Raw genomic sequence first — 26,837 nt, 5'->3', positions numbered from 1 at the left:
CTACACAACGTAATCAAGAAAATATTAGCTACCACCAGCAGCTCTAAACCATCTAACACTTCTATCTAAACACACGCAGCAAAGACCCTCATTGGTCTCGCTGCCCATACCACCACGCACACCCTTATTGATGAATTTAACATCCATAACAGGTGGATTTTTCACAGATTCACCATTTTCGTCTTGTAACATTATGTCTTCTTCAACCTCGATATCACCGGCGCTAATATTTAATGTCGAGACCCTTTCTCTTAATTTAACATCCCAAATTCTAACTTTACTATCGTACCCACAAGTTGCTAAAAATTCACCTGTGGGATTAAAGGATAATCCAAATACCCAACCATCATGGGCAAAAGTACCGATACTTGTTTGAGCGCTATGAGTAGGAACCGTTAGTGAACCTACACGTTCACCATATTCAGTTTCATAAAGGGACACACAGCCGTAAGAACCAGAATCACTAGCAACAGCTAACAAAGTACCCAATGGGGAAAATTCAACGGCTCTCACTGTGTTACTATTTTGTTCAATTCCTTGAATACCGAAACCTTCAAAATTATGAATACGTCTCAAAGTACTCAGTTCAGATACAACGACGCTACCATTGGCAAACCCTGTAGCCACCAATCCATTATGAGAAATGCCTACACATGTGGCAAAGACAGGTTCTACAGAGGGAATCTCTCCATGCAGTTTTAAATGAGGTTGTAATTTCAGTTCTTCATCGTTTTCAGAATTTGTAGATGGATCCTCCACACTTTGACCTCTTGCCAACCTTTTAGCTCTTTTTTCCTCTTCTTTCTTTGCCAACTCTTCATCAAACTCTTGTGCAAATGGATGGAATCTCCAGACAAGCGTATTGCCCTTAACATCAGTGGCCGCTAACCTATGACAAACCATTTGATCATCACTTTTAAACCATTTTAATGACCAATATGATTTTTTCTTATCTTGAGATGGTAACAGGTCAACTGCTTCAACTTTACCACTCTTAACATCAACTTGGTAGAAATGAATAGTACCTGCAAATGAAACACAGGATACAATGCACAATTCATGCCCACCTTTCTCCACTGAATAGAAAGTATCTACATGGTGAACACCTGTCCTGTGAACAAATTGCGTAATAACGTTCTCCTTGGGCAATTCGTTATCTAGTAACTTGTTCTTCCAAAGCTTAATAGTACCATCACCAGAACATGTTACGGTATAGGGCAAACAAACGGAAGTTCCATATATGTCAGCATTATGAGCTTTACCACAGTTAGCAGTCGATATAAAGACGTTTGACATGGTTTTGAAGCCTTTAGTTTCTTACTATTCTGTTTCAAATGTTAGTGATACTTTCCAATGTTAGGCGATTTGAAATGGGTTTTCACAGTATACAATGTCAAGTAATTATATCTAGATAAATAGAGGAAAAAGGGTACTGTTAAGAAGCCAATTGCAAGCTCGATCAGCTATTATGAGGCCACAAAGAATCGAAGTTGCTGTGGTAATTGATGACATTCGAATCGTCAAGGAGTCTTATGCGCTTTATGGGGTTTTAGTAAAGGTCATTAGGAGTAACGATGAATCTGCGAATGAACAAAGCTACGAGCATCGAGTGTATAGAAGGTTTTCAGAGTTTTGGGATTTAAAAATGAAGTTGGAGAAAGAGTTTGGCACGGAGCTGCCCTATGAGCTACCACAGAGACAGTTTGGATTATGGAAACAGAGTTCATTGGATCCAGATGTCATAGAGGAGAGAAAGATAACATTAGCCAATTTTCTACAAGACCTTTTGAACGATTCTTTTGACACGAAATGGAAGAATTCACCGCAGGTGTGTAAATTCTTAAAATTATCCTCTAATTGGAATTCCTATGAACCAAAGAATTCAGATTTACCGTCAAGCCAAGGCAATATAAATGATCCTACACAATGGTTAACAACTTTTAGGGACTCCAAACACCTACTAGAGTCGTGTAAAAGAGGAATGGCATCTTCAGTGACTCGAGATCTAATGCAGTTGAGATTGGTGCTCCACGATTTGGAGAATGCCCTTAAGCGTGGTAGTGAAAAATTGGGACAGGCAGAATTTGCAAGACGACAAAATCTACTCCAGACTTTAAAAAAGGATATGAATGAATTTGCACTTGAGAGTAGTTCCCGTCCTCATGACAGCAGCAACAGCAATAATAATAATGAACATAATGACTTAAAAGTGGCACTTTTTGAGGGGCCTACCGAACCAAGAACTCCCAAAAAGCCAGCTATAGGACGTAGAAGATTCGGTGAAACTGAGGAAACTGCTCCTTTAAATAACCAGCAACTATTGCAATTGCATAAGGACAGTATGTCTAAGCAGGACTTAGAGATGAAAGAAATGCACAAAATCGTTCAACGACAAAAAGATTTATCGCTTGCCATGAATCAAGAACTACTACAGGATAACGAACTGCTAGATTCGCTGAATGACGGTGTAGATAATACAGCTTCTAAGCTACGTACCGCTAACAGAAGGGCCAAACAGTTCAATAATGAGTAGTCCTCCATTCGAACCGCCCGAGACGCATCTTCCTTTTTTTCTCTAACTCCGAATAATTTTTCAACGAAAATAATAAAATAAAAAAAATTATTGCAGAGATGAGATGAGATGGACTCAAGAAAGCCATTACAGTCACAAACGTCCCCTATGTCATTCGTGCCGCCATCCGATCCTGTAAATAAGAAGCAGGTTAAAGTATCACAATTATGTGAGCTGTGCCGTTGTCGAAAGGCTATTATACGTAGGCCCAAGAATCTACAAAAGATTTGCAAATCATGCTTCTTCCATGTGTTCGAAACTGAAATTCACAATACTATTGTGAATAACAATTTATTCTATAGAGGTGAGAAGGTTGCTATAGGAGCATCCGGTGGTAAGGATTCAACGGTATTGGCATATGTTTTAAAATTACTAAACGATCGTTATGATTATGGTATTGAACTTGTCTTATTGAGTATTGATGAAGGTATAGTGGGCTATAGAGATGATTCCTTGGCTACCGTGAAGAGGAATCAAGTACAATATGGTCTTCCGTTAGAAATTATATCATATAGAGAGCTGTACGACTGGACTATGGATGAAATCGTTGCGTGTGCGGGTGTTAGAAGCAGTTGTACCTACTGTGGTGTATTCAGACGTCAAGCTCTGGATCGAGGCTCATCAAAGCTGGGGATCAGCCATGTGGTAACAGGTCATAATGCAGATGACATGGCGGAAACGGTTCTAATGAACATTCTACGAGGTGATGTAGCTCGTTTGGAAAAATCTACCGCTATCATTACGCAGAGTAGTGGATCCCCCATTAAGAGATCGAAACCTTTCAAATATTCTTATCAAAAGGAGATTGTACTCTATGCCCACTACAAAAAATTAGACTATTTCTCCACAGAATGTTCGTATGCGCCTGAAGCCTTTAGAGGTACCGCTAGGGAATTAATGAAAAATCTGGAAATGGTTAGACCAAGTTGTATTATCGATATAATTCATAGTGGTGAAAATCTAGTATTAAAACCCAAAAAACCAAAGAGGACAGGTACACCAAAACAAATGGAAGTCAGAACAGATGGATCTGTATCATTAGGGTTTGTAGATGGCAACAAGTGTGAAAAATGTGGATATTTGTCTAGCAACAGGATTTGTAAGGCTTGTATGCTATTAGAAGGGCTTGAGAACAACAGGGCTAAGGTAACCCTGGATAATGATACTTCCACACAAGGTACTGCTCGACTCACAAGAACATTGGAATCTTTAAAATTCTAAGTCGGAATCACTGAACTAATCAGATAGGATAGAATTAATCATTGGTGTAAATTTAGTATTAAATAATCAATATTATGTATATATGGGCTTAGTCATATGACCCTATGCTAAAATTATTCTTGTTTGGAGATGTTTTATGTACTTTAAGATCCATTTAATGTAATCAGAATATAGAGCTTAAAGCTAAACATTTCAAGATTTCGAGGGGTTATAAGAGTGCTACAACTATTTCTAGCGGATCTAAGATTTCCTAATAACTAATGCAATAATGCGTTCATTCATCAGATCGCATAAAAAGGCCAATTCATTAGATGAAAACCCTACAGGGTTTGCTCCTCCACATTCAAATAATGAAGGGCTAACTGCTCCTGATATGCCCAAAAATGATACTGTATCATTCATTCAATCAACACCTCCACAATCAGGATCTAATTTCCAAGGATTTAAGCATTCGCCTGGGTTTGAATCATTCCACAAGTTGAACAAGAAAATGTTCCCAGGTAAACTCTTCAAGAAGAACTCATCATCTAATTCTCCACTGTTACAACCCGGTCCCTTTGGACCTAAGGAATATAGCAGTGCTCCTGGTACACCTCAGGCCAATAAATATGAAATGCCCGGTGATGTTGGTATGGGTCGTAATAGTCATGATGATAACAGGTTCTTGGCGGTGAAAGGAACAGTCACTCATTCTTGGGGAGATAATGGAGATAAGGAACAACAGGTTATTGTCCTGAATAATAATAATAATAATAATAATGATAATGATAGTAATGATAATAATAATAATAATGGTAGTAATCATAGTGGTAAATTTCAGTCATCTACACAACCCTCTACACCTGTTCTATCATCCGATTTAGGCCCTGCTGTGAGGATAGCCAGCGAGAGGAAAGCACAAGAAGCACCTCCAAGGAGTTTTCAGCTTCCAGGTTACGCGCCAAGGTCATCAACTGAAGATGGTTCGCTGCGACAGGGTGAACAGCAACAGCCACAGGTCTACAGCAAATTATCCAGCGTTAAGAATAAAAATCGACAAGCAAGAATTCACTCTCATGACGATATACTTCATTTGGGACAGGATTCCTCAGTGACAATGGATTTTTTAAAATCAACCTTTTCACCGGATACGTTAGATGAAGATTCTCCGGATATGCGAACTCTTAATGACGATAATGGTGATGAAGCAACCGCCAAAGTGAATAATACTTCTAAACTCTCGAATTTTAAGGGACCAGATAATGTGACAAAAAGAAGCCCTGCGGTCAAGTTCCAAGAAGATCATGGAGCATCTCAAGATGTTGAAGTAGGTGACACGGAGCACTTACCACCAGAAGAAGAGGATTACGAAGAGGATGAAGAGTATGAGGAAGATGATGAAGAAGATGCAACTTCTAGATTCTCGTTTGAAATTAGTGGAATAAATGGCAGAACTTCATCTGTCAAATACTACTCTAAACCTGAGCCATCAGAAGCAATGTACATAGATGACCTTTACGAAGATGAGAATTTCGATGATGATCTGAACTGCTTTGAAGATGAAGACGGGGAAATGGAATTTCCTTCAAATCTTTTAGGTATAAGTGACAACTCAGATAACGAATCAGTTGTGAAGAAAGATTTGACGCCAGATGATGCTCATCTCTCCGAACCAAAACCCGTGAAAAAATATCAGGATCTGTTTGCTCTATCTGATGAAGAAGAAGAAGACGGTGCTGATCATTCGGGATTGGCTGGCTTGGGACTCGATACTAAAACCATCAATGTTTCCGCTCAGTCGTTTGCATCTAATGAGAAAAGGCCGTTAAGTTCAGTTCCTTCATCTGCAAGACATTCGAAGCATATGGAAAGCACTGAAAAGGACCAAAAAAGTTCTCCAACTAATTTAAATGATTCGAGGACGAGTGATTCATTTAATCATGATACAACAATGCGATCACCGTCAGCTTCACAGTCTACTACTACAGTTTGTTCCCAGGCGCCTCTCCAAACATCTCCTCACATTCAATCGTCACCTACAATGAGTATGCCTTCCATACGTCTTCAATCCCCCTCTACGATAAAGCCGCCAGCAACCAATAAACCTCCAAGATATCATGCCTCACCAGGTGCGCAGTCACCATTAGATGTTCAACCTTCAATTCCAGCACTTAGCGGCAAACAACCTAGTCTACCAAAGAGTAAGGCAGTGAAAAGCTTCTCGGACATCTTTGATTTAGAAGATGGTCTATCTGATGAAGATGAGGATCAAGATGACTTGATTGGAGAAGTCAACGCAGCAGAAGATGGAAGCTTTTCAATACCAGATCGAGAATCTCCAAATGCCTCTGATGATTCTCAACAGAGGAAATATTTACAAATGCATACATCTCCTTTAGGAAGACCCAAAACCCCAGTTCAAATCTATTTAACCCCTCCAGGAAATAGTGCCTCCACCTCTGTTACACCTTTTGATAGTCAACCGCATCTTTCTAATACAACCCCTTCACTTCCACCACCAGCGAGATCTCAAAGTTTGAAATATCATGATTTGAGCAGCAACCTAGATTCTGAAATTCCTGGACTGATGAGTAATCTGTACTTCATTGATGAGAAGGAGGAGGATAAATATATGGAAGAGCACAAGTTGGCCGATGATGACTACCTGGACGAAATTAATACAGTTCCTGAGGATTTCACTTTTTCTGATTCCGAACACGATGATCCTGCTAAACCTTCATTAAGACGCTCACTGAGAGGCTCTTTTCGTGGTACTCATAGTTACTCGAGTCAACCTACGGGTACAGCGAAGGAAAATGCACCAGCTAGAAACAAATTAGAGATTAAAAACAAGACGGTCACATTTTTCAATCATGGCTGGGATCGTTCACCGATAGATAAATATCAACGCTCACCAAGGACTAGTGAGCAGTACTTAGACTCCATCGATGATTATATTACTTCACCTTCAAAAGCTGACTACGAAAATTTTGCCCCGCTTACTCCAAATAACTCGGTGAATAAACCCTCTCCTGGATTCATAAATGATAAGTCATTGAGTCCAATTCAAGAGGGTTCTTCTTCAGTGGACAATTCACCAAAAATACCTTCACTTCGTTGATCGTAGGATTAAAAGGCAAACAAAAACAAAATAAAAATAAAAAGCAAAATTAAACGAATTAGTTTTAGCATCTTATAGACACTGGCATATACTATTAATATTATTATAAGACATTATTAATGCTTGGTATTCCCTAAAGAAATATTTAAAGATCTCCATATGTGCAAATTATCCTTCTCCATAATTATTGCGGATATGGCTTTGACTTCATAGCTCGATGTAGATTCCTCAAATACCGTTCTTGGCCTATAGAGCTACTCCTACGATGATTGTTTTGTCTTGGAGTTAACCGCGCAACTTGCTCTACTTCTTTAGTTGTAACCGGAGGAGGCGGCCTTGATAATTTTTTCTTCTTACCGCCAGCTTTTTTAGTTTTTTTATCATCAACCAGTTGCAAAATAACTTTTTTAGCATGTGTTGCAGTATCTTCACACATCTTTAGTAGCTCTTCATGGTTCCTGTTTGGTGAACTATATTGTGAAACTTTACTTGGAGATAATGGGCTATCTTTTTCACTTTGGTTATGAATGCTTTCATCTGAATCATCATCTAGAACTAGTACTTCTACTAGCTTACCATCCCTTACCTCATACTCTGTACGGTAACCTTCATCAGTAGCAGCATTCCTTTTTGACCTTACTGGAGTCTCAGGAAGAGTGTAGTGGTCGGGCTCCCTCGAAGAAAATTCCTTTGACCTCTGTGTAGATGGGGACATGTTATCCAGTGTCTCCAATACATCACGAAAATCAGCACTGGGTGCCAGTCTATGGGGGTACGAGACTACATCTGCTGGCCTCTCAGAATCATCCTCTTGGGCGTGCTGATTCACGTTTTGGTAATCCTCGAACATCCTATAGTCATCAGGCCCATACAGGTCATCTGCCATGAAAGATTGAATTGATCTACGTGGCGCATGAAAACTCCTAGGTCTCATAGTATTTTGTGACAGAAGATGATCTTTTGGTTCATGGTAGGACTCACCATGGTAATCGTTTAGAGCCCTGGGATAGGTTGACTGTTCTAAGCTCCTAGATCTATGGTGCATTTGGCCCTTCCTTTGATTACAACTAGGGACTTCCGATCTAGGACCAACATTAGAACTCACCTGGTCTTCAACGTAGGCTCCTGGTCCGATAACACTTTTTGGCCTGCTATAAACTCTCTGAGCCGATTTATCAGCTGGGATATCAGGCTGTTGCTGGTGCAGACCTTGTTTATACCTATCATTGTCCTGAAATGATATTTCTTCATTAAGTTGGCGGAAAGAAGGAGCACTACCATTATATATATCAAAGGCAGGCATTGAGTGTCTTTGGAGTTTCATCGCATTATTCAACACAGGATCGAAAGGATATGGAAAGGAGTAAGGTACATCCGACTTTTTCAAGTTTTCAACCAGAGGATTGATCATTTCACGTTCAGCTGGATAAGAAGTTCTGCTACTTTGATTGGTATTTTTTGAAAATTGAGAATTTTTAGAAGATTCACTGCCATTATTTGAAAGGCTTCTCCCGGGTGATAACAAATTGTAATTTATCTTGTTATGCTCAGGTGGCATTGAAACGATATTTTCGTATTCATTCTCTGGCGGAATCACAGGTCTAGTAAAAGATTGGAATGATGTCATAGGATTGACAGGGCTGACTGGGGGAGGTGATAGTTCCTTTTGTTTTACAGGTGTAGACAAGGCAACTTCTCTTTCAACTTCATCAGAAAAATCAAAGTGGTCATAATTTAGGTTCTTTTCCGATATTATCTTTAGACTCTCATCGGTCTTGTTATAGGATGATTGATCTTGAGAGACAAAGTCTTCCTGGTTCCTTGTTGGCTCTGGCTGTTCATGCGATGGCTGCTCCTTTAAGGCATGCACCTCTTCATAGACTGATGATGGATCAGATTCTTCTTCATGCTCAACATAAGGTTCTGATTCAGGTGTCATATCAACTTCATGAACTTGTTCTTCAAAAGATGTCGGAGTGACAGGCTTACCACGTCTACGCCTGGAAAAAGGAGTTGGTGTCATGGCCAACTCACTTCTATTCCTACCTGTGGAGGAAGGTGTGACGGGCAAATCACCATTAAACCTTGCAAAAGGTGTTGGTGTGGTTGGTAGACCGTACTCATCCTCTGCAAACCCTCTTGGCGATTCTCTAGGAGGAATTTGTTCTTTTTGTTTATCCATTTCAAATAATGCAGCACCTTCCTGAACGGCATAGTTTTGTCGCAGTGGGGATCCACTAGGAGTTTCAGTATTATTATTATTATTAGTAGTAGTAGTAATGGCTGCAGGAGCAGCAGTAGGTGGTGTTGAAGTAGCGGCAAACATATCTTGTACATTATGCATGCTTCTACTACGACTATGCATGTGTCTACGACCACCAGGAGTTAAGACTTTCTGCTGCATCAACTTACTCCTCCTTGACTCAAATTGAGGATCAACCGGTGAATTATCCACCCTTAGGAAATCTGCATCTTCTTTTGGAGGAGATGGAGGAAATTTGAATGCCATATCGAGGTTATGCGCTTCACGATTGGGATTCGAAGTATCTTTCTCTTCATGACTTTCATCTTCTTTTGGAGGCAATGGGGGAAATTTGAATGTCATATCGAGGATATCCACTTCACGATTGGGATTTGTAGTGAAGGCCTCTTCGTGACCTTCTTCACGATCATCTAAAGTATCAAAAAATTTCAATGACCCAGCAGTGGAAGTTGCAGGTGTAGGATCTGAATCGAAATCCGGAATGTAAATTTGTTTAGAAGGTGTCTCAAGAATATCCAATGATTTTTTACTGAGCACCGGCGCTAGCGCTTCTTGCTCATTTTTCTCCTCTTCTTCAATACCTTCTTGATCTAATGGGGGTTCATCTGCAACTTCAGGTTCTTGAGTGGGTGGCAAGTCGGGTACTTGTTGATCGTTCAAATTTCTGGAAGCTGATTTGGTATGTGATTTCCTTGTAAGTGGAGATGACTTCGAAGGACTTTGTCTTTTCAGATTTTTTCTCTGAACTTTCAAATTAACATTGGCATCTTGATCAATGCCTAATTCTTCATCCACATCGTGCAAAGAACTTACGTCAAATGATATGTCATGTACCGCTGAAGGTATTGAATCTGCACTTATGGAACCTTCTTCTTCAGCATCTGCTGACATATGGGAACTTTCATTTAATCGATCTCTGTCCTCCACATCTTCTTCTGCAGAGCTTTCAAAAGAGTCCATATTAAACGGACTATAATGTTTACCATCAAAGATCAGGCTACTTCTTTTTCTTTCCTTGTTTTTTGGTGATAGGTACGGTGGTAATGAAATCTCTAAAGGTATGGGCACATCGTAATTGTTTAAGGGCGAGTAAGGTGTTAGATAAAGATCATAATTAGTTTCCCGCCGTAGATTTAGAGGAGAAACTTGACTTATTCCACTGGAATCTTCGGAATTAGAATTCTCTGCCCTATATTTTTCCTTAAATTTTCCCATTGAATCTAAAGTATCAACTATAATAGATTGTAACGATCTTGACATTTCCAAATTACCATTAGCGTTACCATTGTATATAGACTGATCACCAGTTGATCTCGACCTGCGATGTTTTATTAGTCTTCTAGTGTGGAAATCCCAAATTTCTTCAGGGACGTCAATCATTACTCTTGAATGCATATCCATAAAATGCCCTTCTTTTCCCAGGTTACGAAATTCATCGCCGATCTCTTCATTCGCAGTTTCATAAACGCTATCTTCTTCAGAACCTTTGGGGAAAACTATCTTAGATGGAGATTCTGAGACTGACACCTGAGCTTCATTCATAAAACTTGTATCAGGAACAGAAAATCTAACCTGAGATCTCGGACTCATCAATGTCGGTGAGGCAGTAGGATTCGGCAAGTCGGGATTCCTTAAGATGGGATGAACTCCCTGCAGCGTATCTTGTCCATCGACCATCTGATGTAAAAGAATGATGGACTAGCACTTGTAAAATTGAAACGAAGGAGGATGATTTAAATTTGAAAGCGAATGATTGATCTCAATAAAGGATGATGAAAAAAGCCTAAGAATCAGATTTTGTAAAGCAGGCAATGGAATAGTTAGATGGTCAAGAAAAAGAGTCTTGAGCATATCGCTGTACTATTCCATGGCCTCCTCAAGTAAAGTAATGTATCAGCAATGCATGTGCCCATAAACCGAATAAGGTAAACTGGTCAATATTTTGACGATGACTTTGACATTTATTATTTACCTTTGAAGCTTTTAGGTAATTATTCAAATCGATCTTTTCATCCGTTCGTGATATATGATGCTTATCAGTTGAAAAGAACAAGAAAATGGAAGTGAAAACCAATTCTAGCCTCAAAAGTGTTATGCAGTGTGGTTCAGGTAGATCGGGTGCTTATTCTTAGCTGTTAAGAACATTCTATCTATCTTCGAGCGCTGCCTCGAAATCTATCCCTCCCGTTCTTGCAACGTTGTCCCGCCATTTCCATGGAAAACTCCTCAAGTTACGATCTTTTTATGGCTCCTTGTAAATCCACAAGCATGCTGTGCTGGCAACAGATACTAATTAGAAACTTGTAATCCTCAATGCTCTGAGCCCACCTCCCTTTGATTGATTGCAGTAAAAAGGTGATTTACGCCTGACGTAGATCAGTTTGTCGTATCATATGCCCACGTGTATTTCACGTGTATCCCAAGATTCCTTGCATACAATATTCTGGACTTCATTACACAACTGCAGTAAAACGGGCCTTCATTATGTTCTCGAGCCCTGCAAGTCTACACGTGTTTGCAAATATTAACACGTCGTTTGGCGTTGTTTTGACTATCGATGGCGCAACCTCGATGTTGGATTAAATTGACCTTGTGTTGAGTATAGCTCCTTGATCTCGCTTGCAATCGAACCACGTTCCCAACAAATGGGTTAAATCCAACAGATGAAATATATAAAGACATTAATATGACTGGAACGAAGAACGAATGCTCGCGTCCAAGCTCAAAGCTAACCCCAAGTTAAGCCAGGCCAATGCTGGTCAAATTTCAAGAATGGCACAATAAGATCTTAAGGGCGTTCAAAGACCTGCTACATTTAATCTACGGTCATTATACTCCCTGCAAACGCATTACTTACCATTACAAAATGGTGGAACTACAAAATCACAAGATATGAGGAACGCACAAATGAAACAATAATATGAAACGCTTCGAATGCGCTAATGCAGTGTTGCGGAAGCTAAACGTATCAGTAAGTATTGTTGTATTGAAAATGTAAAAGAGAAAAAAAAGATTACCCGCCTTAGAAGTCCTCTGGACACTGTCCGAGACCCTCCAGGGATCTTGGCGGACATTCTTCTTCCCACATTTTTTTCGCTTCCCCAAACAATCACCGAGCACGATCGAATTTTGCCCGTCTGGCACTCCATTGGAAATTCACCGCCATCTTTGTTTATAATAAACGTATAGACGTGTATCTAACTAAAGGAACATTTAAAGGAGCAGTTGTTTGAGAAATTAGGGCCCATCAAGGATAGTCTTTACATCTCAAAAGATACACAATCGAATAAACTGTAAAGATGAATAACGAGGATTATGGTTACGATTACGATTATCTTTTCAAAAGTATGTCTTAGCAAAAACAAGGGAAAAAAATATACATTGATCTAAAGAAGAAAGTTCGATATACTAACTTTTTAAAAAAAGTTGTCTTGATTGGTGATTCTGGTGTCGGTAAGTCTAATTTACTCTCTCGTTTCACTACAAATGATTTCAATATGGAATCGAAATCGACGATAGGTGTTGAATTTGCAACTAGAACCATTGAAGTGGAAGGTAAAAAGATTAAAGCTCAAATTTGGGATACTGCAGGTCAAGAACGTTATAGAGCCATTACATCTGCTTATTATAGAGGCGCAGTTGGAGCGCTTATCGTTTATGATATTTCAAAACCAAGTAGTTATGAAAATTGTAACCATTGGTTAACAGAACTAAGAGAAAACGCCGATGACAACGTAGCGGTGGGATTAATTGGTAATAAGAGCGATTTAGATCATTTGAGGGCAGTGCCAACGGATGAAGCCAAGAACTTTGCTCAAGAGAACCAGTTGTTATTTACAGAAACGAGTGCATTAAAAAGTGAAAATGTCGATTTGGCATTTAGAGAGTTGATAACTGCGATATATCAAATGGTTTCCAAACATCAAGTAGATTTAGGTGATGCAAATACCCAAGGAAATGCACCAAAGGGTCCAACGATTAGTCTAACACCTGCTCCTAATGAAAACAAGAAAAAGAGTGCAAACAACTGTTGCTGAACATCTTGTTTGTGTCTTGTTTTAAATTTTAATTTTAATTTCAATTTTTTAATTTTTTTACCATCTATATTACATTTTATGTTTCCTTAAATTCTTCATCATCATCGGAATCTTCTTCTTCCTGACGTTGAGGCAATTCTTCAGCAGTCTTTTTGTAATCGATAACTTTACCACGAGTTCTGCGGCCGGTAGTTACAATGTTGCTAGTATCGATTTCTGCTAGATCGTCATCTTCTTCATCTTGTGCAACTAGTGAATCCAATTTCGCATCGTCGACTTCAGATTCTTCATCTTGGTCAGGCTTTTCATTCTCTACTTTGGCATCATTCTCTTCATAATTACGTCTTCTCTTGACCCTACGTGAAGAACCCGTGCTCTTACGTTTGGCACCAATTTCTTCCTTGGAGGGATCCTCTTTAGCAGGTTCTTCCTTAGAGGGCTCCTGTTTAGCAGGTTCTTCCTTGGAGGGCTCCTGTTTAGCAGGTTCTTCCTTGGAGGGCTCCTGTTTAGCAGGTTCTTCCTTCGTTGTGATCTCTTCCCGCTTCTTATCCTCTTCTGCCATTACTCTTCTTGGTGCTTACCATATGTTATAAGAAAAGTTTCAGTTAAGTAATTCAAGATATTTTTCCATCGCTCGTCTTATTCATCTATCACCATTTAAAACGACAAAGGACGACGATGAGCAAGGTGCAGGTGAAACAGGATGCAAGACTACCAGACCTAATTGGATTTAGACTACGTGTTCTGACTCAAGATGGTAGAGTTTATGTGGGGGAGCTGCTAGCATTTGATAAATTTATGAATCTAGTCCTTAAAAACTGTATCGAAGAGCGCATACCAAAGACTCAATTGGACAAGCTGCAAAATGAAACCAGTGATAAGAACGATATCAAAGTAGAGAAAAGGACACTCGGACTGGCTATTCTCAGAGGTGAACAAGTACTATCAAGCGTAGTACAGGACAAACCACAGCTATCCAAGAGAGAGAGATTAGACGGTATAAAGAATCAGGAAAAAAAGATAAGCAAGGAAAGGAGATCGAGAAATAAACAGACAAAGGAAAAGAAAAACGGTAAGGTAGAGAAGAAAAAGTTCCAACCTCCACCTGGTCTTAGGAAGCGTGTATAAAGGTAATAATCTGTATGTATAGTAGGAATGGTACTACCAAGATCACGCGAAAAGCACGTGGGGCTGTGGTACTACACGCTCACGTGATATTGCTCTTTTTTTTCTTTGTAGTTCTCTTTTTTCGCTTTTCTTTTCTTTTCTTTTTCCGTTTCTTTTTTTCTTATCTTCCTATTTAGCATTCTTCCTGTCCTGCAATCATCTTCCACTTTTATACACCCTTACCCCCGGTGTGCCACCCTTACCTCCATTATTTATCTCTGGATGCTGTCGCTTCCTGCTGGTTCTCCGATTGAAAATCCAAGTCCGTGCCACATTTTCCTCTCCGGCACTTTCTCAGCTATCGCGTCTTGGCGTCAGAGCGTGTGACCTACGAGCATTTTTGCCCCTCCACCCCGCCACGTGCATGAACCCTTAGCACCCTAACATCTCCGCGTAAGAATGACAAAACACGGCGCAGCGTGGGGGAAGAGAAGGGGTTGCTTGCTTGTCGACGGGGAGGGTTGCTTCTCCTTTTTTACACTCCGTCTCCAAATTTAGGCAAGTCTCGCAAAATGCCACCGGAGAAACTTCCCTTTCCCTATTTTTCCCCCTTTTTTCTTTTTCTATTACGTTCGTCTGACCGGAAAAACCTCGAGGGCCGTCACCGTGGGGTTAGCGTGTCCTGTGTGGCGGCGCTGCTTGGCCGCTTGCGGGGGTGTGTGCGCTGTTTTTCCGGTGCATTGTGATTTGCACCACCGAGAACTTTTTCTACCCGGATTTCCCCATATGAAGCTTGGCGGGGATCGCAGCAACCATTAGAACATTTATATGGGGAAGTAATTCCTCTACCTCTTCCATTTCTTCCCTTTCTTCTTCATTCGTGGGTTCAGTTACTTCTTGCATTACGCATTTTTAGATAAACCTTATATCTTCCCCCCCCCCGAATTGCTTGTACCTTAATAGCTTGAAATAAGTTAAGAACGCATATGAAGGCCTCTCTGCCACAGGATAACGATGATAGACCGTTCAGGTGTGAAATCTGTAACAGAGGGTTCCATCGATTAGAGCACAAGAAAAGACACATTAGAACGCACACTGGTGAAAAACCGCACAAATGCAGTTTTCCCGGTTGTGGGAAATCGTTCTCGAGAAGCGATGAATTGAAAAGACATTTACGTACTCATACCGGTACTTCACAACGTAAGACAAAGAAAACACCGTCCAAGCGTGTAGAAAAGGATCGAATACCGACTCCGGCACCATCGACGGCGAAAAACATTGTTAGTAGCACAAGTCCTGTAAAGCTGCCGCCTGTACCACTGGCGTTGCCGGTTACAATGCCCCTCACACCGGTATCTTCAAGACCGGTCAGTGCACAGAGTAGTGCGATTTCATTACCGACATTAGCAACTCTAGAACAACCAGAGGAAAAAGTGGTGTTGCCACCTGTAAGCAAAATGCTAAAACAGATTGACGTCTTTAACACTGGGAAGTCGATATAGATAGATAGACAGGCAAAGTGTATATGTAATTCTGAACTAAATGAATATTTAATAGGTTAATAGTTAGGAGTTGGGAAGGTTACTACTGTTTCTTATCACGTGCGTCGTGTTCTACGGATGAATCCATCAATTATCCAACTTTTACTTCAACACGACGAAATAGTAGTTAAACACGGACACAGTGAGTATTCGCCAGTAGTATTAATAACAACTAATAAGAAACAAGGGAAAGAAAGAATAAGAGACAAAGAAAGCAAGACCAACGGAAGAATGGATAACAACGTCACCTATTCTTTGTCTCAGATGAATTTAGACCCTCCTACCCTCGGTCGTAGGAAATCAACGTTAATCTTCGACGATGAAGAAGAAATGGGGTACACAAACCATCAGGAACACAGTAAGTCGATGGATTCAGATTCCTCGAGCTCAACAGAGTCTCTGAGGACTGGAATGTGCCCAGTAGAGATTACTTGGCAACAAGGTGGTAATAAAGTTTATGTTACAGGATCTTTTACAGGATGGAGAAAGATGATTGGATTGGTACCGGTTCCTGATCAACCAGGGTTATTGCATGCTAAGTTACAACTGCCTATTGGTACTCACAGATTCAGGTTCATTGTCGACAATGAATTGAGGTTTAGTGATTATTTACCAACTGCTACAGATCAAATGGGTAACTTTGTCAATTATTTAGAAATCGGTAGAGGCCAAAAAGACACATTGAGCGCAAGATCAAGAATTGCAATGGAAATTGAAAACGAACCTGATGATATCGGTAATGGGTTTACAAGGTTTAAAGAAGAGATACCTTTAAAACCTCAAGTTGAATATACGCAAGATATTCCAGCAGTTTTTACAGATCCAAGCGTTATGGAACAGTACTACTTGACATTGGACCAACAACAACACAATCATCAAAACATGGCCTGGTTAACGCCGCCAACATTACCACCACATTTAGAAGACGTGCCGTTGAATAGTTACAATGGTATACAAGGTGATAGTAATAATGAAAACAATAGTGGTGCACTACCAATTCCTAATCATGTTGTGCTTAATCATCTGGCCACTAGTAGCATCAAACACAATACTCTTTGTGTCGCATCAATTGTTAGATACAAGAGGAAATACGTGACTCAGATTCTTTATGCGCCGCTGCAATGAGATGATGGATAGAGAGAGTGTTTTACAAGACGTAATAAAGATATATATTCGGATACTATTCAACAGTATGAAATGGGACTTTATGGGAGATTGCTGCCCGGCGGCACTTTTTTCCTTTTTTTTAGCGAATCCAACGGCGCGTGCACTAGAGATCTCTTTTCTCTCGTCCGCCTTCGGAGCGGAAAGGGGATTTACAGAATATAGATCGGAGTAAGGGAACTCGAGTTCAGATTTTGCTAAAAACATCTGGTCCAATGGCGCAATTGAATCAATCCAATCCATTCCGTCCCGCATTTTTGATATCAAAGGGGTTTTGCCCTCGGTGAGCATCTATACCATGTCTCCTTACTTGTTCTTGGCGTTTGAGTATCAATAGATCCTCTATCGCTAATAACTCGCATATCGCTCAATGGAGGAAGAACCAGGCGCAAGATCTACAATAACCGTAAGGGGTCCTTAAATGCTATTTTTATCAACGAGTCTCCGCAAGGGTTAACGAAGCGAACTCTCGAACCATAGAAAGAAACTTCTAATTCCGCTTTTGGATGTGGGGATTAATCTCGAGGTTTCCTAATCGACAGCGAGATCTCGACCATCAGAGCTTAGACGTGGGGGACGGGGGAAACAGGATAAAACTTTGGTCCTTCGGATAAATCCGACAATTAATCCGTTGATGATGCTTTCTTAAAGCATACCTACGTAGATTTCGATTTGGGAGGTTACCGAGTCGCTTTGGCACCAAGCTGCTTATGTTAACCCAGATGAGAGTGTCGGGGAAATTAGAGGTCCATCGGCTTACTTTTACTAAGATCAATAGTAGGTCTCACGTGTTTATTATTTCGGTTGACCTATAGGCGGCTAATATTTAGTTTCTCTACTCCTTCATTTGTAGAGAAGAAACTCGGGAAAACTTTTCCTTCTATGCATGATACAAAGAAAACAGAGCTCTATTCCTCTTCTTTACTTTTTCTTGAAAATTACAAACATAATCACTCAACACGGTATCATATCATACGAATTAGTTACCCGTCTTTTTTTCTTCAACACGCATCGCTATTCTCTTGCCAACGCGTATAACTTTGCAGCGAAGAGAGTTACAGGCTAGGGATCAGGTAATTCCGATGAGTGACAATCACCAAAGCGTCCAGTTCGAATTCAACCTCTAGTTTAGTTGTCCAACCACTGTAATAACCATTACCGCGCAAGTCGCATTAATAATATCAAAATGGTTGAGTTGAATATCGATTTCGATGTCTTCAAGAAAAGACTTTTAACGCTTCATTCTCAATACAAGACCTATGAAAACTCACCAAATTCTCTGCTATTTGTACTAGGCTCTTCTAATACTGAAAATCCATATCAAAAGACAAGTATTTTACACAATTGGTTGTTGAGTTATGAATTTCCAAGCACTATTATAGCGGTTTTACCAGATAAAGTGGTAATCATCACCAGTGCTGCGAAGGCAAAGCATCTGGAAAAGGCCGTTGAACTGTTCTCCAATGAACCTGTAAAACTAGAACTGTGGCAAAGGAACAGTAAGGATCCAGAACATAATAAAAAATTATTTGAAGATGTGATTGATGTGATCCAAAAGGCAGGCAAATCTGTAGGAGCTCCAGAGAAAAACGTTTACCAGGGTAAGTTTATGTTGGAATGGTCACCACTTTGGGACGAAGCTGTTAAAAAGTACGAATTAAATGTAGTTGATATATCAGCAGGTCTATCTCAGACATGGGAAGTTAAAGATGATAACGAAAAGGCATTGTTATCAGTGGCAAGCAAGAGTTCCGATAAGTTCATGGATTATCTGGCGGATGAAATGGTACGTGCTGTTGATGAAGAATTAAGAATCACCAATGTGAAACTTTCAGATAAGATTGAAAACAAGATTGATGACGATAGTTTCCTGAAGAAGATTGCACCAGAATTGTCAAAATTATGTCCCAAAGGCTATCCTTTCAATTTGGATCTATTGGATTGGACTTATTCCCCCATCATTCAATCGGGAGAAAAATTCGATTTAAGAGTTTCAGCTAGATCGACCAACGACCAACTCGATGGTAATGGTTCTATATTGGCATCTTGTGGTATCCGTTACAACAACTACTGTTCTAATGTTACTAGAACGTTCCTAATCGATCCCTCAGATGAGATGGTTCGTAACTACGAATTCGTCTTAGAACTTCAGAAGGAAATTGTGAACAACAAGTTGAAAGTTGGATCCACACCAAAGGAAGTTTATGATTCGGTAGTAGAGTTTGTACAAAAAGTTAGACCTGATCTAGTGGGCAATCTGACCAAGAATTTGGGATCTGTCATTGGGTTAGAGTTTAGAGACTCTTCCTTTGTCCTTAATGCCAAGAACGAAACAAGAAAGGTGCAAGCAGGCGATTGTTTCAACATTTCTTTTGGTTTCAATAACTTAAAGGATTCCAAGACCGATAAAAGCTACGCCCTGCAATTATCAGATACAGTCTTGTTAGCGTCCGAGGAAAATTCAGAACCTCAGTATTTGACTAACTGTGCTAGATCACCATCTCAAGTTTCATTCTATTTCAATAATGAAGAAGATGAGAACGAATCCAAGAAGGCCAAGAAGCCTGCAAAACCTGAACCTAATTCCAAAATCCTAAAGACTAAACTACGTGGGGAAGCTCGTGGTGACTCTCAAGAAAATCAAAAGGAACAAATTCGTAAGGAAAATCAAAAAAAATTACACGAGAAATTGCAAAAAAATGGTTTGTTAAGATTCAGTGCCGCAGATGCCAATGGTACTGGTAATGAACAACGACAATATTTCAAAAAATACGAGTCTTATGTGCGAGACTCGCAAATTCCTTCAAATGTTCGTGATTTGAGGGTTCATGTAGATTGGAGATCTCAAACCGTTATCTTACCGATCTACGGTAGACCTGTCCCATTCCACATCAATTCCTACAAAAATGGTTCAAAGAATGAAGAGGGTGAATACACGTATTTGCGTTTAAATTTCCACTCCCCAGGTGCTGGTGGTATTTCTAAGAAAACTGAAGAGCTTCCCTATGAGGAATCTCCTGATAACCAGTTTGTTCGTTCCATCACTCTAAGATCTAAGGATGGTGAAAGAATGAGCGATGTATTCAAGCAAATCACAGATCTGAAGAAGGAATCTACTAAACGTGAACAGGAACGTAAAGTGTTGGCCGATGTTGTTCGTCAAGACAAGTTGATTGAAAATAAATTCGGCAGAACAAAGAGACTTGACCAAATCTTCGTTAGACCAAGTCCAGATCCAAAACGTGTTCCAAGTACGGTTTTCATTCATGAAAATGGTATTAGATACCAGTCCCCTCTAAGGTCTGATAGCAGAATCGATATTTTGTTTTCTAATATTAAGAATATAATTTTCCAATCCTGTAAAGGTGAATTGATTGTCATTATCCACATCCATTTAAAGAACCCAATTTTAATGGGTAAAAAGAAAATCCAAGATGTACAATTTTACCGTGAAGCCTCTGATATGTCCGTCGATGAAACAGGTACTGGTAGACGTGGACAATCAAAATTCAGAAGATATGGTGATGAAGATGAACTGGAACAAGAGCAAGAAGAAAGAAGAAAACGTGCTGCATTGGATAAGGAATTCAAGTATTTTGCAGATGCTATTGCTGAAGCTTCCAATGGTATGCTAACAGTAGAAAGCGCTTTCAGAGATTTAGGTTTCCAGGGTGTTCCTAATAGATCAGCTGTCTTCTGTATGCCTACCACTGACTGTTTGGTCCAGTTGGTTGAACCACCATTTTTAGTGATCAACCTAGAGGAGATCGAAATCTGTATTCTGGAAAGAGTGCAATTTGGATTGAAGAACTTTGATATGGTCTTTGTATACAAAGACTTTAGCAAACCAGTAACACATATCAACACCGTCCCTATCGAGTCGTTAGACTTCTTGAAACAGTGGTTAACTGATATGGATATTCCTTACACTGTTTCCTCTATCAACTTGAATTGGAGTACCATTATGAAATCTCTAACAGAGGACCCACACCAGTTCTTCTTAGATGGTGGTTGGAGTTTCTTGGCCATGGGTTCTGATGATGAGGGCTCCGGCGAAAGTGACGAGGAAATAAGTGAATATGAGGCATCCGAAGAGGAACCAAGCGATGAGAGTGCATTTTCTGATGACGAAGATGCCTATTCCGAAGGTGAAGCAGAATTTAGTGATGATGGCAGTGAAGAAGTTAGTGCAGACGAAGAGAGTGAAGCAGGTGAAGATTGGGACGAATTAGAGAAGAAAGCTGCTAAGCTGGATCGTGTAAGTAATTACAGAGAATGAAACAAAGGAAAATAAAAGCAATAGAAAGAAAAAAACAAACAAAAATAACCTTGAATCTGCTGTATACTAATTTGTGTTATAGTTTATGTACCTTTACGGTTTCATGTCGAACAAACTCTACTTGATGTAGAAACACTTGATATGATAGAAGCCGCTATGTAATTAGTTATCATTTTAGAATACATACCTCATGTATTCTCCCGTTTTGAATCAGTTAATCGTAATAATATTTATAGTGATTATACATAAGAAGTAGAATATGGTACAGAACCAACAATTAAATAGTTTCAACTCTAAACATTTTTTTTTTTTTCAAAAAATATCTTACCAATTTATTTTTTTCCACTTTTTCATTTTTACTTGACTCCCTTATTATCGTTCTTGGAAGATCAAAGCCCAAAAATGTACCAAGCACCAACACGTCTCAAACCACAGATCCCCTCAAATCTTTAGGAATGTGACATGAAACTACTGCAGTATCACCTCAGGATTTAAAAGAGACCTGGAGCACCGTTAGTCAACATCAAAGGTTGACCATCAGCAGGACCCTCAGACACAGAACCCTTCTGAACCAGTTCATCGGACAACTTCTTGATGGCATCAGTATGTTCCTTCTGAACAGAAATTTCATAAGGCTTACTCAAGTCACCCAAATTATGCAACCAGGATATCTCCAAAACGAAATCGTATCTGACCAGGTGATATGCCGTGTACAATAGAGCCACAAAGGATTCCTTGTTTTCAGTTTCAACAAAGTCGGTCAGCAAATCTTCAACGACCTTGCTGTCACCAGAAATGGCAGCAGTTTCAATAGCATCCCTCCAAAGTTTTTCTTCTTTCAAAATAGACAAACTCTTAGCCCATTTTTTGTTCCTACGGTACAACAATGCAGCAATCTTCTTGAAGAAAATTAATTCATGACTTTCCAAACGAGCAGCTAGAGCTAGTTGATCGAATTTATCGTAAGAATCAACAGCATCTTGCAACGCTTTGTAATCCTCTTCTTCGATCATCAAATCGTGGCAAGCTTGATTTACCACAGAGTTATTCTTAGGCAAAACGTTGACCAAGAAAGGCTTGATCAATGGTAAGTTGTCAGATTTGGCAAACAACTTGACAGTTCTTGGAATATCCAATCTTGGAGTTAAAACCGCCAACAAATCGACAAGAAGAGATGGATGTTCAGTGACGTAAAAGTTGATCGCCTTGTAATAAATCTCCAAGTTGGAAACTTTGACAATAACCTCCTTGAAATAGGAGTGATCCAAGTTCTTCGCAGATTTATCAATCATAGTCAAGGCGGCATTGTCCCATTCATCGTAATGAGCATACAAAAATACCAACTCATTCCACAAGTGTGCCTCTTCAACAGCTCTGATGACCTTTGGAATATTGATTCTAGACCAGAACAATTTCAAATGCTCGTAAGTCTTAGATGGTTCGTACTTCGAATACAAAATGGCCAATTCGGTGAACATACCCATATGGGCTCTTTCCAAACCAAGACCAGCTTCAAACAAAGATATGACTTGGTCGAAGTAACCGTTGGATTCGTACTTCTCAACAAGCTCACCTAACTCCTCAGCATGAATGATCAAATTCAGACCACAAATTTGAGCAAGTCTAAATTCTTTTCGGTCAATACAGGCATCGTTAACCAACTTCCAAACTCTGATATTGGATGCCTTTCTGGCGGTATCAACAGCAGCTTGATAATCATCTAAATAGACCAATGTAGAAGCCAATTTAGAGTAATTGGAAACACTAGCGTAACATAACTTAGCAGCCTTGTAGTTCTTGATGTCCATCAACCTGTCACCAACATCTTCCAGATCAGCAACGTTTGGACCAGAAAGCAAGTTTTCAATTTCGTGGACCTTACCCAAGCTAGCATAAGCCAAAATCAAAGAACCGTCAATCTTTGGTTCTTTCAAGGATTTCCTTGCCATGGTCAAATATGGCAACAATTCCTCATAATCACCCTCTTTCTCGGCAACTTCAATCACGTTTTCGTAGTTGGATGGGTCCTCGGCCTTGATGTAGGATTCAATGGCACTTGGAATACGGAGACCATCCAGCTGTGCGGTACCAAGTTGAGACCATAGGCCTGGTGTGTTGACCTTTTCAACATAGGTCTGAGCTCTGTCCAAGTTCATGACGTCTTCAATCAAAACCTTCAAAGCCTTTTCTGGCATTTCATGCTTTTCATAAATTTCGAAGGCCTCCTCGGTTAAACCGTGGGAAATACACAATGGAGCAATTTCATTGGCATCATATTTTTCCAACTTTTCAATGTAAGAAGCAACCTTGGAAGGTTCATATTTGATGGCTGATAATAACAACAATCCCTGTAAGGCTACGTTGTCGCTGAAAGTCGAAGGCTCTAAAATGATCTTTTCTAACAATTCGATCAATTCGATCTTTAACCCATTGCTCATGAAAGCTTGAACGGTCAAAGAGACAGGTTCAGGGTCGGTCAATTCAGGAATACCAACAGAAATGACCGCTTCAATCAATTGCTGCCTGTGAACGTTATCAGAATTCAACACAGTATTCCACAATTCAGAATCTGAACGCTTCAACAAGTACCTAGCTTGGTATTTGTACATGCTGTTTTCATTGGTAATTCTAATCAAATCCTCATCATTGGTACCCTTTTCATAGGCGATGTAAGCCAAGTATGGGTCTCTTCTTTCGCAGTAGTGACCAACATCCAAGGTATTGTACTGGTCATTCTCTTTCAAGAACTTCTCAGGAGCATTGTTAGAATCGATGTATATCTTAGCCAAAGCATTGTAGACACCTTGGTCCTGAGCACCTTGTGCCAAAGTTTGCTCTAAGAAAGGAAGCAATAATTTCAATCTATTTCTTTTCTCGACTTCTTCAGTCAATTCCTTAATGGAAACTTGGCCAAAAACAGATTGCAATAGACCTTTGATGAAATCTTCATCACAATCAACATCCAACAAAGCACCAACAACTTGTGGTGTCTTGGATGGATTTACTTGTTGCACGAATGCCTCAATGAATTTCATGTTACGAGTCTTGTATAAGTACAAGACCAATTCGTGGACAAAGTCGAAACGGTCACAAACAATGATCAATGGGATTTGATCTTCCAATTCAGCGTTCTTCAAAAAGTTCTTTACCTTTTCGGCGTCATAGACATTGTTATCCTTGACAATCCTTTCAATCTCCTTGTACTGATTCAATTTGGCAGCACATTCAATGTATTTGTAGACGACATCCTTGTCCTCAGTCAAGTTAACCAATGATGCCAAGTAGTAGTATAAACCTTCAGTGGCTCTGTATTCTTCAAATAGTTTGATTAAAACGCTGGAACCAATTAGGTCGGAAAATTTGGTGGCAACTTGAATGACGATTTGAATGTTCGATTGCAAATTATTTTCCATTAAAGTTCTCAAACAAGCCAAGGATTGTTCCACATTCAACTTACCGAAGTAAGCCACTAACCAATCCACCGGTAAAGCATTGGTGTGTACAATACATCTCTTGATGTCCTTGATATCCGTATAGTTTTCTAAGGCTCTTTGATACAAGCCTGCCTTTTCAGATAGAGATGCAATAGTAGGCTTATCATAATGAGAGAAGATGTTATTACCCAAAATAGCGTCTGCAACTTGAGGTGCATGCGTCAAGTTGACTTCTAAAACACGAGTCTGCAAATGACCTTGGTTAGGAGTGTCTCCCTTCAAAGCGTCCAACAACAACGAAGTACCCTGTTGGACATGTTGTTGAGAGAAGAACAAATCGGCGATTTTCTCAATTTCTAATTGAGATGCAGTCTCTGGGTTTTGCAACAAGGAGATTGCGAATTCAGCGGCTCTGTCTGGAGAAAAGCGAATTAAAGAAGAAATCAACACCAAGAAGTTAGGTTGGAATCCGGTCTTTTGACAGTAAGCAGTAATTTTGTCGAATTGTTGCAATTCAGCCAAACAGGAAACAACCTTCGCATGTGAACCAGCTCTCAAATAACAAGCTAGAGCCAAAGTAGTATCGAATGGTTTAACAATATCACCTAATGGTTCAGAACACTCCAACTTATCCTCTTTCAACCATTTTTCGAACAACTGCTTTCTGTCCTGTTGTAAAACAGGTTTTGCCAATTCGATAGTCTCATCTCTGTTCAATTTACCCTTATCTAAAAGAGTTGAAAAATACAAAAGAATAGGAGAAATTGCACCTGGTGCCGCTTGAACGTTTTTCAATCTGTTAATGGTATTTTGGTTTCTCAATTGATTTGAAGAAGCAGCAACTTTAGCGGCACCTTGATAATCACCTTGGGACAATAGCGATTCAAATTGCTTCTGGAACAAACCATCAGCACCTGGCAATCCACCTCTGGATGCAACCGTTAAAGCTAATGAAACATTGGACAATTTGTTCAAAATGTAAGATACTATTTGAGATGTGGATATTTCAACCGCTAAAACTTGACCCTTTTTATTGATACAACAGATACCATTTTGGTTGTCATAAGAAGCTGCTGTGAAAACGGATTCCGCGGTGATTCTGTTGACGAAAAGGTTAGTACCGGTTTCCAATTCATATAGATGGATGAACCCGTACTTGGTCAACAAGTAAACAACACCATATTTTTCAGAAACTTTAACCGCAATGGGGAAATCGTTAACTGCATCTGGTGGAAAGAAAATATCCACAGTTTTCTTTTGATAACTAACTGGTAATGAATTATCATGTTCAATTTCAATAATTCTTAGTTCACCAGCACCAGTCTGGACATTTCTGTTACCAGTGACGAAAACCTGTACTGGATTCACGTTACCATCCAATAGGATATTGGCAAAGATGGCCACGTGACCATCGATAGCCTGAGAAATGTTACGTTGCTTAGAGTACAATTGAATCTTACCAGCAATACGACCATTTTCTTGTAAAATACCAACAACTGCAAACCAATCTTCATTTTTATTAGTAACAAAGTTGATAATTTGAGTATTGTTTAAACTAGCGTGCCTTATCGTTAAAAGCTGAGGTTTTGCACCAACATTTCCATCAAAAACATGAGAAATCAAAATTGACCTGGCGGTAACCAAACCAAGTGTCTTTTCATTTAACCATTTCCAAAACAATACAGGTTCATCAAGTGTGAAGGATTTTAATTTTGATTTCGTCTCTAAATTAAAGATTTGAACAATTGTACCGTTGGCTCTAACTGAAATAACCATTTGGGATGGATGCATAATAGCAGAGTCACCACCCATATTTTTCCGAATAACATTGTTATTATTAGCTAAATCGACAATTGCAACGGAATTAACACCATCATTAGTCTCTCTAATTGTCACGTAATGATCCGATTCAAAAGTTGTTGATCTAAAGTCGAGGAATTGAGGGGAAATTCCTAACGACGTTAGATCTGCCAGTTCTGTAAATTCAATGGGCAGATCACTCATAAAGCGTGTGGTATAATTTAATATTCTATAGTCCTTTTTATAATCAATCGAAAACTATTCTCTTGAATTTATTAAGAGAATAGATTGAGGAGGGGGGATAAAACAGAGGCGGGAA

General features: G+C 39.6%; 12 protein-coding genes across 12 annotated transcripts; 8 read left to right on the top strand and 4 right to left on the bottom strand.

Moving 5' to 3' along the window:
- Positions 1 to 24: 24 nt before the first annotated feature.
- On the bottom strand, positions 25 to 1,296 carry SKI8 (SKI complex subunit WD repeat protein SKI8; the record flags this gene model as incomplete). The annotated part of the gene is made up of 1 exon (XM_002499255.1): positions 25 to 1,296. The coding sequence occupies one exon, from the start codon at positions 1,294 to 1,296 to the stop codon at positions 25 to 27; it is 1,272 nt and encodes a 423-aa protein (XP_002499300.1).
- Positions 1,297 to 1,468: 172 nt separating this feature from the next.
- VAM7 (Vam7p) lies at positions 1,469 to 2,533 on the top strand (the record flags this gene model as incomplete). Its single annotated transcript, XM_002499254.1, has 1 exon — positions 1,469 to 2,533. One exon carries the CDS (start codon positions 1,469 to 1,471, stop codon positions 2,531 to 2,533), a length of 1,065 nt encoding a protein of 354 aa, XP_002499299.1.
- A 147-nt stretch (positions 2,534 to 2,680) lies between these two features.
- NCS6 (Ncs6p) lies at positions 2,681 to 3,793 on the top strand (the record flags this gene model as incomplete). Its single annotated transcript, XM_002499253.1, has 1 exon — positions 2,681 to 3,793. One exon carries the CDS (start codon positions 2,681 to 2,683, stop codon positions 3,791 to 3,793), a length of 1,113 nt encoding a protein of 370 aa, XP_002499298.1.
- A 268-nt stretch (positions 3,794 to 4,061) lies between these two features.
- ZRG8 (Zrg8p) lies at positions 4,062 to 6,893 on the top strand (the record flags this gene model as incomplete). The annotated part of the gene is made up of 1 exon (XM_002499252.1): positions 4,062 to 6,893. The coding sequence occupies one exon, from the start codon at positions 4,062 to 4,064 to the stop codon at positions 6,891 to 6,893; it is 2,832 nt and encodes a 943-aa protein (XP_002499297.1).
- Positions 6,894 to 7,077: 184 nt separating this feature from the next.
- Positions 7,078 to 10,833, bottom strand: FIR1 (Fir1p; the record flags this gene model as incomplete). The annotated part of the gene is made up of 1 exon (XM_002499251.1): positions 7,078 to 10,833. The coding sequence occupies one exon, from the start codon at positions 10,831 to 10,833 to the stop codon at positions 7,078 to 7,080; it is 3,756 nt and encodes a 1,251-aa protein (XP_002499296.1).
- A 1,622-nt stretch (positions 10,834 to 12,455) lies between these two features.
- On the top strand, positions 12,456 to 13,193 carry ZYRO0E08492g (Rab family GTPase; the record flags this gene model as incomplete). The annotated part of the gene is made up of 2 exons (XM_002499250.1): positions 12,456 to 12,501; positions 12,583 to 13,193. The coding sequence occupies 2 exons, from the start codon at positions 12,456 to 12,458 to the stop codon at positions 13,191 to 13,193; spliced, it is 657 nt and encodes a 218-aa protein (XP_002499295.1).
- A 76-nt stretch (positions 13,194 to 13,269) lies between these two features.
- On the bottom strand, positions 13,270 to 13,755 carry CHZ1 (Chz1p; the record flags this gene model as incomplete). The annotated part of the gene is made up of 1 exon (XM_002499249.1): positions 13,270 to 13,755. One exon carries the CDS (start codon positions 13,753 to 13,755, stop codon positions 13,270 to 13,272), a length of 486 nt encoding a protein of 161 aa, XP_002499294.1.
- A 116-nt stretch (positions 13,756 to 13,871) lies between these two features.
- Positions 13,872 to 14,321, top strand: SMB1 (mRNA splicing protein SMB1; the record flags this gene model as incomplete). The annotated part of the gene is made up of 1 exon (XM_002499248.1): positions 13,872 to 14,321. One exon carries the CDS (start codon positions 13,872 to 13,874, stop codon positions 14,319 to 14,321), a length of 450 nt encoding a protein of 149 aa, XP_002499293.1.
- A 965-nt stretch (positions 14,322 to 15,286) lies between these two features.
- On the top strand, positions 15,287 to 15,802 carry MIG2 (Mig2p; the record flags this gene model as incomplete). Its single annotated transcript, XM_002499247.1, has 1 exon — positions 15,287 to 15,802. The coding sequence occupies one exon, from the start codon at positions 15,287 to 15,289 to the stop codon at positions 15,800 to 15,802; it is 516 nt and encodes a 171-aa protein (XP_002499292.1).
- A 117-nt stretch (positions 15,803 to 15,919) lies between these two features.
- SIP2 (Sip2p) lies at positions 15,920 to 16,966 on the top strand (the record flags this gene model as incomplete). The annotated part of the gene is made up of 1 exon (XM_002499246.1): positions 15,920 to 16,966. The coding sequence occupies one exon, from the start codon at positions 15,920 to 15,922 to the stop codon at positions 16,964 to 16,966; it is 1,047 nt and encodes a 348-aa protein (XP_002499291.1).
- A 1,225-nt stretch (positions 16,967 to 18,191) lies between these two features.
- On the top strand, positions 18,192 to 21,284 carry SPT16 (chromatin-remodeling protein SPT16; the record flags this gene model as incomplete). The annotated part of the gene is made up of 1 exon (XM_002499245.1): positions 18,192 to 21,284. One exon carries the CDS (start codon positions 18,192 to 18,194, stop codon positions 21,282 to 21,284), a length of 3,093 nt encoding a protein of 1,030 aa, XP_002499290.1.
- A 491-nt stretch (positions 21,285 to 21,775) lies between these two features.
- Positions 21,776 to 26,722, bottom strand: CHC1 (clathrin heavy chain; the record flags this gene model as incomplete). The annotated part of the gene is made up of 1 exon (XM_002499244.1): positions 21,776 to 26,722. One exon carries the CDS (start codon positions 26,720 to 26,722, stop codon positions 21,776 to 21,778), a length of 4,947 nt encoding a protein of 1,648 aa, XP_002499289.1.
- Between the last annotated feature and the right edge of the window lie 115 nt (positions 26,723 to 26,837).

Source organism: Zygosaccharomyces rouxii, assembly GCF_000026365.1.
Source record: "Zygosaccharomyces rouxii strain CBS732 chromosome E complete sequence".
NCBI classification, from domain to species: Eukaryota; Fungi; Ascomycota; class Saccharomycetes; order Saccharomycetales; family Saccharomycetaceae; genus Zygosaccharomyces; species Zygosaccharomyces rouxii.
Note: the sequence above shows the minus strand (reverse complement) of the source record. Positions and strands in the feature narration are given on the sequence as shown.